Source organism: Leptopilina heterotoma, unplaced genomic scaffold, assembly GCF_015476425.1.
Source record: "Leptopilina heterotoma isolate Lh14 unplaced genomic scaffold, ASM1547642v1 Lhet_708, whole genome shotgun sequence".
NCBI classification, from domain to species: domain Eukaryota; kingdom Metazoa; phylum Arthropoda; class Insecta; order Hymenoptera; family Figitidae; genus Leptopilina; species Leptopilina heterotoma.
Genome location: NW_025111164.1, coordinates 396949 through 414962, shown reverse-complemented (window position 1 = coordinate 414962; position 18014 = coordinate 396949). Strand labels below are relative to the sequence as shown.

At 28.8% G+C, this 18014-nt stretch overlaps 1 protein-coding gene across 1 annotated transcript in view; it reads right to left on the bottom strand.

The window, feature by feature from the left end:
* The window catches only part of LOC122510596, a 31610-nt gene extending 18621 nt beyond the window's left edge, over positions 1-12989 (bottom strand). Inside the window, exon 1 of the mRNA XM_043625367.1 lies at positions 12853-12989. Coding sequence (XP_043481302.1) covers positions 12853-12972 — 120 coding nt within the window. The 5' untranslated portion in view covers positions 12973-12989. The remainder of the gene's footprint in view (positions 1-12852) is intronic.
* Positions 12990-18014: the final 5025 nt, after the last annotated feature.

Here is an 18014-nt window from a genome sequence, read left to right as displayed (position 1 = left end):
AGGGTAGTCCTTTGGAATTCACAGTTGAAAGAATATTAGAATCTGAACTTGAGTGGGATGAATAAATGAGTGGGATTAAAAAATTGTTTCACTTGTGTTGAAATAACTTTTTGAGTAACTTTTGACGGATATATTACACTAGTTGGCAATGGAGGCGTTGGAACAATTGATGGTAAACACGATGAAGTTAATTTTAATGACGATAAGGGCTTCTGTGAGTTAAAAGTGCCAGGCGAAAAATTAGTATTATCTTTGGGTGAACCTGAAGACTCTGAAACTGCTGTAGATGTAGATAATTTTCCATTTTCACTTGTTGACGGAAATATTTTAATTACTGACAAAATTGAAGGTCTTGAAGAAACTGTTGACGAATGTGATGATAATAACTTTGATGACGACAAGGATGCAGGTGATTTAGAAGCGCCAGGTAAAGAAATATTGGAATCAGTAGATGAACGTGAAATCTCAGAATTTACTGAAGATGGACATATTGAAGCAGTTGATAACATTTTATAAGTAGTTTTCCCTTTTGATGAAGAAGCTGGAAGGATGGCAGATGAAGTTTCTGTTGGATATAAAGGTGTTGAAAATGTAGATTGACCTACATTTGTTTCTTCTAAATTTCTGTAATCCAAGAATTTGTGTATTTTCTTCCATTTCATTCGTCGAAGTATCAACATTCATTTTGGAAACTTCATGACAAGTCTGCTCTCCAGAAGTTTCAAAAGTGCACTGATTAATGCCTGTAATAAAACAAATTTATTAAGTTTTAAATTTTATCATGAAGCAGTATTTTCAATTATTAGAGTCACAATATATACTTTAGTTTTAAATATTTCAAATTTAATTGATAAATGTAAGTCAATTATATTGGAATGTTTATTTCAATAACTATTAAGTAGTATTTGTGATATAATTATTGTTATATGAACTCCAAATGTTTTCAATGAAAACTATTGTTAAACAAAAGTAATTTAAGATTAAAATTTTAAGATTTTCATATAGACACACTACCGGTCAAAATTGAGAGACCACCCATTTTCAGGTGAATGAAAAAGGTTTTAAAACATAAAATTCATTGAAACTAAAAATTTTTTTGTTTAGTTTTTGAAAGATGATAAAATTTTGAAAAGAACAAGATATTTCAGAAGTCGTTTTGCCAATAATTTACTTTGATATTTTTAAAAAATCGTAATTTTTAATGTTTTACAGAAATTTGAATAACTTTTAAAATAATAAACGCTTTTTAATCATCTTAGGCTTATTTTAAAGGTCATTTGCTAGACTATAAGAATTACTTATAAGCATTAACGTGTAATTTTTTTTACAAAATGCAGGCCGCCAAACTTGGGCCAAAAGAATTCAAAAATTTTGAAACAATCTTATTAACAAAAAAAAAATTTTTTAAATTTAAACGTACTTTTTTATTAAATTTTCTTGAATAATCTACACTATATAATGTTTTATACATTTTCTTAAATAGTTTTTTAGTACAAGAAAATTTTCGAAATTTTTTTGTCAAAGTTTGACGGCCTGCAATTTCTAAGAAAAAAATTACACGTTAATGCTTATAAGTAATTCTTATAGTCTAGCAAATGACCTTTAAAATAAGCCTAAGATGATTAAAAAGCGTTCATTACACAGGCACACAAAAAAAAAAAGTGTCGTGGCCGAGACACTACAGTAGTATATTCCCATGTATTTTTGGCCGCTGAATCAGAATCTGAAGTCCGAATGCTCAAATTGGTTCTTTTTTTTGAGTTATACTCAAAAAACGACTCAAAACACGAATTTGAACCAAAAAAATTAAAATTTTTTTTTGTGACATGACAATAGCATATTTCCATGTATTTTTTCTCGCTGAATCCGGATTCGAAGTCAGAATTGACAGATGTGCTCAAAATTATGAGCTAAACTCAAAAAACGACTCAAAAAACCGAATTAAAATGACGAAAATGAAAAATTTTTTCTGTGACATTGCAAAAGTATATTCCTATGTATTTTTGCATGCTGAATCCGAATTCGAAGTCAAAATTGACAGATTTGCTCAAAATTTTGAGATAAACTCAAAAAACCACTCAAAAAAAGACTCAGAAAACCGAATTAAGATGAAAAAAATTTTTTATGACACTACACTACTATATTCCCATGTACTTTTTCCCGCTGAATCCGAATTAGCAGTCAGAATTGACAGATTTGCTCAAAATTTTGAGATAAGCTCAAAGAACTGATAAAAAAGCGATTTAAAATAAAGAAATGGAAATTTTTTGCTATGACACTACATTACAGTATTTCCATATATTTTTACACTCGGATCTCGCATTTAAAGTCAGAATTGACAGATTTATGACTGATTTGCTCAAAATTTTGAGATATACTCAAAAAACTGATAAAAATGTAATTTAATATGAATAAAGGAAATTTTTTGCTATGACACTACACTAGTGTATTCCCATGTATTTTTTCACTGTGATTCCAAAGTCAGAATTTTCAAAGTGTCTCAAAATTTTGGATTTCATTAAAAGTGCTCAAAAACATGCATGCTTGAACCTGTAACCAGGGTTTGAGTTCTAAAAAATTTTATGTCATTCTGATAATTCTAACTTCGAATTTGTATTCAGCGTATATAAAATTCATGAGAATACACTACCGAATACCAAAAAAATGAACTCTTTTGCATTAAATTAAATTTTGAGCATTTTTGGGTTTAACTTAAAATTTTGAGCCAATTTAATAATTTTAACTTTGAATCTAGAAGCAGATGTAAAAACATGAGAATATACTAATGTAGTGTACTAGCAAGAAAAGTAGAGTTTCTTGACTTTAATTTTTGTAACTTAACAGATTTTCTTGTGTGTCTCAAAATTTTGAGCCATTAGAATAATTCTGACTTCAAATGCGAGATCCGAGTGTAAAAATATATGGAAATACTGTAATGTAGTGTCATAGCAAAAAATTGCCATTTCTTTATTTTAAATCGCTTTTTTTATCAGTTCTTTGAGCTTATCTCAAAATTTTGAGCAAATCTGTCAATTCTGACTTCGAATCCGGATTTAGCGGGAAAAAATACATGGAAATATGCTATTGTCATGTCTCACAAAAAAAAATTTTAATTTTTTTGGTTCAAATTCGTGTTTTGAGTCGTTTTTTGAGTATAACTCAAAAAAAGAACCAATTTGAGCATTCGGACTTCAGATTCGGATTCAGCGGCCAAAAATACATGGGAATATACTACTGTAGTGTCTCGGCCACGAAACTTTTTTTTTTTGTGTGCCTGTGTCATTTTAGAAGTAATACAATTTTTTGTAAAACATTGAAAATGACGATTTTTTAAAAATATCAAAGTAAATTATTGGCAAAACGACTTCTGAAATATCTTGTTCTTTTCAAAATTTTATCATCTTTTAAAAAATAAAAAAAAAAATTTTTCCATACATTTTATGCTTTATAATATTTTTCAATCACCTGAAAATGAGTGGTCTTTCAATTTTTACCAGTAGTGTAAATATAAAAATTATGCAAACAAACCATAATTTTGAGGTTCCGTTTCCATTTGAAAAGACATCTCCTTTTGGTCCTCATCAGAAATATTTACATTTTGAAATGTTCGAGTACTGAAAAAATGAAGAAAATATTTCCATGTGGATAATAAAAAATTTGCGTTTGATTAAATAATAGACATATTAGAAATCAGTTATTAGCTCTTGTGCTGAATGTATGGCACAAGGAAAGACATATCATCATAATAAATCTAGTTTCGTCTATTTTCTCGATGCTTCCTCACAAACCGTTCTCGCAACTTTTGCCACTTAGTTTTAGGATCTATAAATATACAATGGTTAAGAAAAATATTTTGATTATTAGAGTTATCACTTTCGATTTAAGAATTATATATAGAGTATTTTTGTTCTAAATGTAAAGGGTATTTTAATATAATAAGATTAGAATAAGTAACTACAATTATTTGGAAGAAATTAAAACATTGCTAATTTCTTAAATTAAAAAGTTTCAAATTGAATACACAATTTCAATGATTCGAATATTCATTTTGATTTTTAGGTTAAGTTGTTATGCATTAACCATTTTAAAGTTACAGAAATAAAATGAACTTGAGTTCATGAGACATCTTACCTGCTATGTCAACACTATACTCTTTTAAAGTAGAGTATACAGCATCCCACAATTTTGCTCTCTTCACATCATCTGCCACTTTCTTTTTTGGATTGTAAATCTAATCTTCAGCTTGAATCAAAGTTAAAAAGAACTTTGTTTTAGCCTCTTCTTCTGCACTAGAATTGTTCATTTTTGTAGAACACTAAAACTAAGAGCACTAAAAACAAAGTGAATAAAAGAAACAAAAACTACAACTGCATGTTTCATAAATCACAATTAGATTTCTAACCACACAGTAGGGTTAAGAAGTTAAAAGCAATTTACGTTATAGTATATTACATTTTATACGTAAACAACATACAGTGCTGTAAAGAACACGGACAATTTACACAACTATAATACCAACAGTTCAGGCTTGGTCATAATTGATTGGTTATCCACAGTTTGTCATTTTATGGACAACCAATTAGATTTAAGCATTTCAGAAAATTCAGAGCGAAGGGAAAGAAATCACGGTATGCAGCCAGGCTGCAGGATTATTTAGTTTCTGCTTCCATGCGATAATATTCCTAACGGTTTGCGACTTGAAATTAATATTTTTGTTTTCTCAATTTCTTCTGCTCGTGCAGTAATTTGTTGCTGGTAATTCAATTTATCTTCAACAATGGGTGATATCGACATAAATGAATTGATCATTCAATTGGTACAAGCAAACAAATGTTTGTACGATAAATCCGCGATTAGCTACAAGGACAGTGTTATAAAAAAAATGCGTGGATGACAATTGCAAATGAGATAACAAGAATAACAACAGAACCAATAAGTGGTAAGTGTATTCCATTGTGGTAAATTATTATTGTGACACTTTTACTAAAAATACTATTTTTACGTAGCAAAACAAATAATACCTAATTTGATTTTGTTTTTTACTTCCAACTAAAATTGAAATTAGAGTAAATAATAAAAAAATATGTCTCTTCTCATTAAATTACTTGAATATTATACTATTATAACATTAGAACAATTAAATTTGAAACAAATTTTTAAAATGGCTAAACTCTTGAAACCATAAAATATATTTTATCTATCTACTGTAATTTAAGAAAACTGATATAACGCATTTTCATGTGATATAATAGATAGTAGTAGTTTGAAAAAATTTAACTATTTGTAAAAACATACTTTCTTATTGCCAAAAAAAATTTTAACAGATTAAAGTTATAATACAGTATAATTTATTTATTTCGCAGAGATGACATTAAAAAATAAATGGACCAATCTAACAACAATATATGTTCAACAACGCATACAATTGAAAAGCAAATGGAAATACCACAATTCCATGAAATTTCTTGAATTATGTTGATCATCGGAGATAATTGAAACATATTGTAAAATTACTTTGTTTTATTTAACTAAGATTTTTTTTATAATTTGAAAATAAAGTGGATAATACAAATAAATAAATTGTAATAATCTTTGTATTCTTTCTTTCTTTTTATCCACACCTGACGTAATTTTGTATTATTAATGTTACACTTTTGTGTATTTATCTTTACATTTTTTTAAAAAGACATTTAGAAGAGGTTATGTTATATTGACTTATCGAAAATTCTGGAGATTAAATTTAATTAACAATTTTGCACATGCAGCATATTTATAATATTTCTTTATTTGTTTATAAAGTTTTTTTAAAAAAAGGTTTAAACTTTAAATATTTAACAATTTATTGAATTTTTTACAATTATAATTTTTCAGAATAATTTAATATACACATTTTACTAAATTAATTCATTTTTACTATATGTATGTATTTATTAATTAATTAACCCTTTGAGTCATACATTTTTCATTTCATTGAAATCTATTGAAAGTGGTTACTCGGGGGTTTTTGGGGTCGCTGAATACGAATCTGGTATCAGATTTTCAAAATTCAAAATGGCGGATCCAATATGGCGGACGCGAAAATAAAAAATGAACAGAATTTGCTTGGAACTCGTTACTCGGGGGTTTTTGGGGTCGCTGAATACGAATCTGGCATCAGATTTTCAAAATTCAAAATGGCGGATCCAATATGGCGGACGCAAAAATAAAAAATGAACAAAATTTGCTTGGAACTCGTTACTCGGGGGTTTTGGGGTCGCTGAATACGAATCTGGCATCAGATGTTCAAAATTCAAAATGGCGGTTCCAATATGGCAGACGCGAAAATAAAAAATGAACAGAATTTGCTTGGAACTCGTTACTCGGGGGTTTTTGGGGTCGCTGAATACGAATCTGGCATCAGATGTTCAAAATTCAAAATGGCGGATCCAATATGGCGGACGCGAAAATAAAAAATGAACAAAATTTGCTTGGAACTCGTTACTCGGGGGTTTTAGGGTCACTGAATACGAATCTGGCATCAGATGTTCAAAATTCAAAATGGCAGTTCCAATATGGCGGACGCGAAAATAAAAAATGAACAGAATTTGCTTGGAACTCGTTACTCGGGGGTTTTTGGGGTCGCTGAATACGAATCTGGCATCAGATTTTCAAAATTCAAAATGGCGGATCCAATATGGCGGAGGCGAAAATAAAAAATGAACAGAATTTGCTTGGAACTCGTTACTCGGGGTTTTTTAGGGTCGCTGAATACGAATCTGGCATCAGATTTTCAAAATTCAAGATGGCGGATCCAATATGGCGGACGCGAAAATAAAAAATGAACAGAATTTGCTTGGAAGTCGTTACTTGGGGGATTTTGGGGTCGCTGAATACGAATCTGGCATCAGATTTGCAAAATTCAAAATGGCGGATCCATTATGGCGGACGCGAAAATAAAAAATGAACAGAATTTGCTTGGAATTCGTTACTCGGGGGTTTTTGGGGTCGCTGAATACGAATCTGGCATCAGATGTTCAAAATTCAAAATGGCGGTTCCAATATGGCGGACAAACAAACAAATGACAAACGACAGACTTACACGAACGATTCTCTCCACACGTAAGTACCGACTTTAATCAAACAAATGACAATCGACACAATTAACACAAACAATTTCCTCCACAAGTGATTATAGGCTACAATCGGACAAATTACAATCAACAGACTTACACGAACGATTATTTCCACAGGTAAGTACCGACTTCAAACAAACAAATGACAAACGACAGACTTACACGAACGATTCTCTCCACAGGTAAGTACCGACTTTAATCAAACAAATAAAAATCGACACAATTCACACAGACGATTTCCTCCACAGGTGAGTATCGGCTACAATCGGACAAATCACAATCAACAGACTTACACGAACGATTATCTTCACAAGTAAGTACCGACTTGAAACAAACAAATGACAAACGACAGACTAACACGAACGATTCCCTCCAAAGATAAGTATCAACTTCATTCAAACAAACGACATTCGAGAAACTATTACTAACGATTCTCTCAACAGGTTAATATAGCTTTTACGTTGAAAAAAGGTATTTTGTTGAGTAGAAGCAGTATTATTGTATGCGTTTTTTTACATCACATCCTGCATTAAGTTTGACATTTTCAGTTACTTATCGGTTAGCGATTCTTTACTAATATCTACAGTTTGTTCAATCGGATTGTCAAAAATGGTACATTATATTCAGTATCAAAAAATTAATTCTTTTTTTTATAGACAGAAATACTATGAAGAGGATTTTACGTTAAACGAGTTACCTGACTGTGGATTGTCAGGATTCATTCACTTTTGTTTTTACTCTTTAATTTTATCCGAACGTTTTGAATCTTCTAAGTTTATTAATAAATTTATTAATACTCATGCCAGATTCGTATTCAGCGACCTCAAAAACCCCCAAAAAAACGAGTTCTAAGCAAATTCTGTTCATTTTTTATTTTCGCGTCCGCCATATCGGATCCGACATTTTCAATTTTGAAACTCTGATGGCAGATTCGTATTCAGCGACCCCAAAAACCCCCGAGTAACGAGTTCCAAGCAAATTCTGTTCATTTTTTATTTTCGCGTCCGCCATAATGGATCCGCCATTTTGAATTTTGCAAATCTGATGCCAGATTCGTATTCAGCGACCCCAAAAACCCCCGAGTAACGAGTTCTAAGCAAATTCAGTTTATTTTTAATTTTCGCGTCCGCCATATTGGATCCGCCATTTTGAATTTTGAAAATCTGATGCCAGATTCGTATTCAGAGACCCCAAAAACCCCTGAGTAACCAGTTTCAAGCAAATTCAGTTTATTTTTAATTTTCGCGTCCGCCATATTGGATCCGCCATTTTGAATTTTAAAAATCTGATGCTAGATTCGTATTCAGCGACACCAAAAACCCCCGAGTAACGAGTTTTATGAAAATAGGTTTGAAATTTCATTTGAAATACTTTTATTTTATAAATTATTACAAAAAATTGTTATTTATTATTAAAAATTATAAAAAAAAATTTCAAAAAAGTAATTGTAAATATAGTTTAGAATCTAATTTGTAAAGAAAAAAAATTATCATCTCAAAAATTAGTAAGGATAAGTAGAAAATGAATTTTTTCTGAAAAAGAAGCATTATTTTTTGTTATTTATTTGTTTATAATATTTTTATTATTAACAAATTGTGAATCAACAGTTTTCTTAGACTTGTTCAGGTATGAGGAACATGCCCGGAAAAAAAACCCTAAATTTATTAATAAATATGCCATAGAAATACTGAAAACTGAGAAGGAAAAGGTGGGTCGCTGAGAGACCTACTGTGACGCAAAGGGTTAATTAGTCTTTATTGACAATGAACGAAATTTTACTAAAAATTAATTTTTATCATTCATAACCTTTAAAAACATGAATTTCTTACTAATTCCCAAACAGTTGGCAACACCACGTTCGTGACGTCAGCGCGTACACGTCCACGACAGACGACAACATCCAGACGTGCTTATTGTAGAACCGACTTGAAAAGTTCCCCACTACACCTAACGGAACGTTGCGCTCCTGTATATATGACTATACGGTACGGAGTTTTGCAATACTTCGTGAGCATGAAGCGAGCGAAGCTCGGCAAGTGAAGTAGTAGAATAGTGGGGCTGAATTTCGTGGGTACTGCAGTCCGTCGAAAAATACACTTTAAATATTTATTTTTAAAACGTTATACTGTTGAAAGTAATTTTGCTTTGACCACTTTTTAATTTTTTTTCACTGTTTCGTTTCGAAATCGAAATTTTTATATTCCAGGACAATTGTGCTTTCAATGTATGATGTGAATTCTGTTCATATAATCTTAATTTTAATGCTAAAAGAGGACCGAATTCGGTGGACGAAAAAAGATTTAGTCAAACGTCCCAATACGGTTTTTATACAAATCCGTATTGGCTCATGCTGACTCCCAATTCCTAAAGGCTCCACTCAATACTTTTTTTACTGTGTTTTACATAAAATTAATTTTTATTTTGACGTCAAAGTTTATTTAAAATGAAAACTAATTTGGTGATGGAAGTTATTTTAGGACGTCCGTATATCTCCGTAATCTAAAAAGTTTAAATCGTAATTTTATCTAATTTTAAAGTTTCAAATGGTAAAATAACCTAAAACATCTACTTAATAAAATGAGTTTATTCTAACATTTATTTTCAGCAAGTAAGAAAATTATCTAATTCGTATTTTCTATAATCGTAAGCAAGTATAAATTTTTTGCACTCAAATTTTCAATTAATAAAATAGTTGTATAACCCAATGTCTGTTTCTCATAATTTTATCATTACCTAATTTTAAAGGGTATTAGGAGAGAGTGGGGCAAACCGGCCATAGTAACGGTTTTTTTACTCTTGTAATAAAAGGAATAAACTGATTTCATTTTTCGATGGCTTGTTTGAAATATTATTTAATTGCGCAACTTTTTCCCAGAGACACCTATACTTTATCTTTTATTGTTTAGTTGCTGTGTTCACTTTTAAAAAATTTGCAAACTGGCCGGTTTGCCCCACCCCCTGGGGTAAACCGGTCACCTAGATTTTTTATCTATAATATTGCATTTGTATAATCTACAATAATAAAAAACATAAAGGATCACGTGAATAATGGTTGTAATAATGTAAATAATATTGCAGGATTAAATTTTAATTAAATAAATAATTTTAAAAAAAAAGTGTTTGAATTTATGAGGAAAACAATATTAATGGGTCTAATTCTCATTGGAAGAAAATTATTTTTCATTGATAGTAAATATTTTAATGAAAAAAACATTCTAATTAATAATAATTTTCTTGAAACTCTGATACAATGAGAACATCCTATGGCCGGTTTGCCTCACCGAAAACTGGCCGCTTTGCCCTACAGGCTCATTTTGAGAATAATTATTTGTTAAAAAAACGCTTTGCACATTCATCAAAGTTTTCGATAGTAAATATTCCTGAGGTGTGTACCTTCAAAACCTAAGACCTAATATTTAAAAATATTACACGATTTCCTCAGAATTTCCTTAAGAAAAAATTCGTAAAAGTGTAGAAAAAAACTAAAAAAAAAAATTTTGCTCCCAGCGTTGCACAAACAAAAGTAAAAAATGTCAAATTGAAAAAATATGGTATAGTACACATGGTTGTTTCAAATTTCTAAATAGAACTTTTGACAATTTTGCTATTTCGGAGATATTTACACTTTGCCGGTTTGCCCCACTCTCTCCTATAATTTTTATTTGTAAAAATTTCAATTTAACGAAATTTACTTAAATAAAATTTAAATAATAATTACTAATAAAACAAATAATAGGTGTTAACTGAAAAAAATGCTTTGAAAAGAACTGACAAACATCCTAAATTTATGGAACTCTCTCCCTCGTTCTATGACAAATATTGAAAGTCCAAAAACATTTAAACTACAATTATATAAATATTTATTTTCGTTGGATGTATAGAGTATATGGAGTGTATCTTGATTGGTATGTCATCTGTGTGTGAGTTGCTGTGATAATTTGTAAATCAAAGTATTTTATTGTCTGCATGAGATGTATATAGCTTTGTTTAACTTTATACGATATAAATGTTATTAATTACTGTATTTTTAATGATTGTCCTCGTGGTATTTACCTAGGACATAATAAAATATATTCTATTCTATTCTATTCTAACATCCATGGTTGGGGATTTTGGTTTAAACTAGCAATAAAGTGAGTTTACGTTATACATAATCTTAGATAAAACGAGACGATATCGATATACATACTATAAGTTTGAGAAGACCGAGACTCTAGGCGATATTTTAAAAAAAAAAAATAAGAATATTATTGAGACTTTATTCATTAAAATATAATTTATTAATTTATGTAATTAGTTAACACACTAATATTTTCTACTAAAAATTTTTGTTATATTTTTTGTTTAGTAATTTTCTCGAATTTAAATGTTACGCTATATGCGAGTAATCAATGAAGTCAGGTTTTTAGACTTTTGTTGTGTTTACTCTCTAAATCTGAATAAGTAATTTAGTAATAGTTAATAGTCGATATAACATTAACACTTATTCATTTTTAGTAAATTAGATACCTAATAGCAATTAGTAAAATCCTATTAAAATAAAAAAAAATACTAACAATTACTTCTATTAACCAATTTCTACTTATCAAAAAAGGGGAAAAGTCGTGCAAGAAAAATATTCTAACAATGAGTAAAATTTTACTGTTTATTAGTAGAATTTTACTAATTCAGATGTGAAATGTATATGTTCCTAGACGAAATGTAAAAAAATTGGATCTCGCAAAATTTTATTGACAACAACATTATGTTTATACAATTAAGAATTATTGAAAATAAGTTAAATAAAGAATTAGATAATTTAATTTGCATTTTTTAACTATTTATATTTTATGGATCATTTTCTTTCACGCAACTATAAATTTCTCAAATTAGGGTAAGTAGATTAATTGAGACTACATTATTCGAGACCGAAACATGAAATTTTAATATTTGAGCCGCCGGAAAGAAAAATCACATATAAAATTTATTCAGTCGTTTTTATTGGCCTATAATATCTAAAAAATTAATGTTTCAAACATAAATTTTAGCCAAATTTATCATTTGAAAACAAAAAATAAATTAAACTGTTTGTATTTTGCACTATGGTTTTGGTGCGCTGTGGTATAATTTTGGGCGCGTGACTGTACAAAATGTTGGTAAGCAGCTCACCAAAGTAGTGGGGATGCCGCCTTTGGTTTGCATCTGAACAACTGTTGAACTGCCACGCGCCCAAAATTGTACTGCAGCAACCCAAAAGTATATAGTCCTACAGCGTGCCAACATAATGGTCAAAAGCAGTCTATCGAAAGTCTGCTGCAGACAAAAAAAGGTCCTTCAGTGTATATTTTTATTTTCTACACGGAGAGAAAAATCAAGCGTTTGTAGTATGGAGCTCTCCTATGGTAATTTTGTATGGAGGTTCCTGCTTAAAGGTACAACTTTTATGCTCATAACGTAGAAACTGATACAAATACAGCACACATTTTACGCCTATTGCGCACGTGCATTCTTTTACGAAATAAGGTTAACTGCTCATAATACAAAAGCTTGATTTTTCTCTCTGTGTAATCTCACTTTTTTCGATGCATATAGAAGAAAACTAGGAGAAATCATGAAAAAACAATTCTTTTTTACGTAGCCTTTTTAACGCTGAGAAAATTGGAGGTTTGGAGTCAACATTTGGAGGGATAAAGAATTTACATTTTCCTTGGTGGAAACTGAGTTTATGTCATAAGTAAAAATTATAAATCTTAAGGTATACCTTCCTTATCCAGGTTATCCTACGCGGAACGAATAAATATGGAAAACAAACTTCAAAATTCAGTGCATTAGAGCCATTAAAATAAATGCGTGGTGATGTTTGCGCGAACTTCCTGCGCATCAGCTAGTTTACACTTTCTGTGCACCTTTTAACCCTCTGTATATAATAAAACAGAATATACAAGAAGATTTCCTTTATTAATTCAAAAATCATTTTAGAATGACTATAAATCTCTCTTAATAATAAAGTGAAACATACACTTTTAAACCTCTGAATTTGAACCTTCAGTTTTCTCAGTGAATACATGTAAATCTAACTATATTCAGGTATATGTGACGTTCCACGACGAAACACGACTTATTAGTACCAAAAAATCAATTTTTAGTTTTTTTATGCCAATCGATAGATTTTATATTGCTTTTCCAAATGCAAGAATCAAAAGTTGTAAATGTCAATTACTTTCGACAATATAACGTTTTAAGGACGTTATATTTTAATATGCATTCCTTCTTTCCGCTTTTACTTCAATCGCTCACCCTGTGAAATAATTCACATTTGAAAGCTAACCTCGTTTTCTCGTGGAATTTACATACTTGTAATTTTTAAAATGTTCTACAATTAATTTTTTTTTTTAATATTAGAACTTGTCTTGATAATTTTATAGTATTTACTAGCAACATTCCACATTTAATACCGGTTTTAAGTATATAGTTATTTTACTTAATGATAATTATTCAAAACTTATTTATAAATATCCTTTAACAATAAAAACTTACACCTCGACTTACACTCAATGGTTCAGTTTGTATTCCATTTTCATGTCCTGATTATGAGGTGGCTCCAATGTCACTTTCCATCTGCAAATATTTAAAATTATAAAAGCCACACTCTTATCACGAAGCATCAAATCTTTCCAAACATTTACACTTATTTTTCACTTAAACTTCCCGGAGAAGTAGCATGTTCGATTTAACAAATTTGCTATAATCTGAGAATACAAAGAGTATGCCCGCACGGAAAAATTAAACCTTCTTTTGACCCTCCTTTTTTAAACCTCTTTAGAACCTTCAATACTCTCTAAATCTGAATATGTAAAAATTCACATATTTGTAAGTAAAGTTATAAGTCGGTCTCTTGTTCAATAAGTGCAAATACAGTGGAACCTCGATTATCCGAACCGAAAATAATTTTATCTTAACTTTTTTTTCGACCTCCCGAATCTTTGAAAGCAAAATAACGAAATTTATGTCAAAAAAATTTTTTAATTTGTTTACTGTACACGAAGAAAAATTTATTCATAATGATTACAATAGTCTATATTACTGTTCGGATATGTGACCACTTTTTGTGATGATTACTATAGCTGTTGTAAGGAGTACAAACATGAAGGTATCCCTTACAACAGCTATAGTAATCGTTCCTACTCAATTCTTAAAACATTACATAGTCTTCGTAATTATTCCAAAAAGTGGTGACATATCCGAGCTGTAATGTAGACTATTGTAATCATTAAAAAACAATTTTTTTCCGTGTAATTATAAAAAAAATTTTAATTTCTATTATTCCAACTTTCGATTATCCGAAGCCAGACTTCAAGTTTAGAGAACAGTATAAATATCTATAAAAATGCAGAGTCACAAATTTCAGTTTACCAATTTCCCTGACAGTTAATGTAGGAAATTATTTGCTGATGAAGAATTTTAATTAAGGAAGATTTCGACTATATCAGCAATTAGTGACATCTATTAGACGTCAATTGAACTCTTTGGTTTAGAGTCAGGTGTTATTCTTAAGATAATTATTCCGATATGGTTGTCGGTAAATAATTACTACATTAACTATACAGCTCTTCGACTAGTGTATGGGCTTGATCTGAGATTATAAGAAACGTGAACGTCCAGGCTGTGTTGGCATGGTGCATTGGTAGGCGTTAGTCCCGCGAAAGGCAGCTATTAACTGGGGTTCGAGTCCTCACAGATGCACAGTGCAGTCGTTCACGCAGCTTATTTTTTCAGATCAAAAATTAAAATTCAAAAATATAATTATTTACCGACAACCATATCGGAATAATTATCTTAAGAATAACACCTGACTCTAAACCAAAGAGTTCAATTGACGTCTAATAGATGTCACTAATTGCTGATATAGTCGAAATCTTCCTTAATTTTAATTTCCCTGACATTTTACTAACATTAAAATTATTTTTCCTGACAAAATTCTTCTTACAGAAAAATATGAAAGTTTATGGAAAGTGAGTAAAATTTATGAAATTTAATAATTTCTGAACATAACAATTATAACCTTTCCTGAATTCAATTATTTTCTCTAATTTCAATTTAATTACTGTAACTGTCCATGTTTTTTTATTAAGTTTATTGACGTGAGTATATAATATTATCAAAAAATAAAAATAATCAAATTTTTGAAGAATTTTAATTACAACTATTACCATGATTTATCCGAAGTTTTAATAAGTCCAAAAAAGTACATTTTTATTTGATTTATTCGAAGATAACTGCATATTAAAAAATTATGATAAAAAATTATAAGAATTAAGTAGTTTTTAAAATATTTTAATGTGATTTTTCGAAAACAATTGAATTTCTTAAAAGAATTTCTGTAATATTTAAAAAAACTAATTCATTTCTTGGTGAATTTTAATTAAATATTTTGAACATAATTTTTTTTTCCAAAATGTTAAAAATAATTTTAAAATATTATTTTTTGTATGTATTTGAATTTTGAAATATGTAACTGAATGTACCAGGGATCGAACCAGTGAAAGTATTAAAAATACGGACATTACGGACCAAAAATGAAAAATTACGGACCATTTACGCACAAATCTGACAAAAATACAACCAGTCCGAGTCAAAGAAGAGAACATTTTACTTAAAACTTTAAAAATAAAAATTTTTCATAAGTATAAAACATGAAGTTTTTGATCGAGTCTTCAACTCGTAGTGATCGAAATCTTCATGTTTTATAATAATTATTAAAAATTACAGAGAGATAAAGTCATTATTTTCTATTATAAGAATATTATTTACTGTTACTTTTTCAAAATTATTTTCATCATTTCAATTCAATTATTATTTTTTACAAATAATTTGATTAATTAATTATTAATTAATTATGTTATGTTTGAATTCGATTGTTATTGATTTAGTTATTATTAACTTGAAAGATTTTATAATTTAATCGAATTCGGACTTAACTGTATTAAAAAGGATTTTTTAATAGTCTTAATTCAAATAAAACACTGTTATTAAAAAATTAGGATTCCCCCTTTAAGTTTGTTATTTGTTTCAACAACTCCGATTAGACGGTATTTTTAATTTGAATGAAATGAAAAGGTAAAAAAGGTTGAAACAGCTGAGCACGCTGTAATAAAACACTTCATAGGTAGAAATTATAATATAAAGATTTATTACAGATTTAGAATAAAAAAATGCACTAATTCTAATTGTTCATTTGAAATCCCAATTAACGCATAGTTAAATTGTGATAATTATTCAAGTAGATACCCTTTTTATGTAAATCAATTATATAAAATCTCTTAAATCGACAAATTAAAATAACAATAATAATATTCCCATCTATAATTAATATATAGACCAATATTGATAGTTGTATTATTTTTATGAAGAAAATATTTAAAATATAATTTGTATATATATATATATGTGTGTCGTGTATAGAGTGTTTAAATGTTCAAACTCACCAAACTTACGTAGTTTATTCTTTTTTTTTTAAAGGTAAGAGACAAGGTAAATCTCTTATTTCACTTAGTAGATGATTCACACCTATGACAATTCTTATAATCCTCCTTACTGATTAGTCTTATTTCTTATTTCTTTCAATGATTTTTAGTTTTTCCTTGATATTCTTTTAAATATTCTTATTTTATACAGAATTATTGCAAAAACGTTTCAAAATTAATTTTAATATTTCCAAAAACGGGATCACCGAATTGGTAACTTGTAACTAATTCTGATACTATTTAGACAATATGAGATTACAAAAAAAATCTTTAATCCACAAGGTCGAAGGTTTTATATTTGATACCCTGCCTTTTAAATTTTAATCACTTTAAATGAACTTTCTTATTAAGACACTTTATTCGACAAAAATTTCAATTAGTTATTGTTTTTCATTTAATTGCTTCACTATTTTGTCTTCTTACTTTTCACCGTTTTATTTTCTTTTTAATTTAACTATTATTTAATCACTTTTGTATATATATATTTCTTTTCAATAGATTTATTTCTTTTATAATTATAATATTTTTTATAATTTACTCTGTAAATTTAATTAATTCAAAATTGACAAACTCAACCCTTACTTCGGGGATAAAATAACAAAACCTCCGCCTTAATGCGGGAAAATCAAATACAATATTATAAACATCCGCACTGCGGGAAATACTCATTAAAACTCCTCGATAATTCCAATTGAACCAACAGTCACACCCTGGAATCAGTTTAAAATCGGTAAGGTGGGGGATTTTGTTGCACACGGCCCGTCAAATACCGCTGTTACCATGCAAGCTTTTTGCAAGCTTGCAAATTCCTTTAAGGTGGTCTGATATAGTTCAATGATCTGTACTTTATATTGCCATTGCAGGTGTGCATTCTTTCTATTGGTATTTTTACCAAATACTTTCTAAGATCTTTTTACAGTTGACTTTTTGAAGAGTCAACAAATTTCAACAGTAGTATTTCCATTGTCTATTTTAATTTGTAATATTAATCTTTTAAATATAATTTACTTTTATTTAAAAAAATTCAGGTACCGAAAATCATTGAGGTTTTTTTTTTTTGACAATTTTTATAAAATTGTTTGATGATTTTAACCACTTAAATCTCTTTTTTATGATACTATAAGTATAATTTTGTTTACGTGTACTTAATCTTAATTACATAATTCCCAAAATTTTTAGATTCTATATAATATAAATATTTTAAAAATAATTTAAAATAAATAAATAAAAAAATTCGTTACGAATTCAATCGTAACAAATTAAATTATTAATTAATTTAATTAATTCATAATTTAATTTTTAAATTCATTTGTTTACTTCAATTTTACAAAATTTCAATTATTTGGAAATTCTTCAATTAAATATATATTAGAAAATAAAAATTTCAAAAAATAATTTT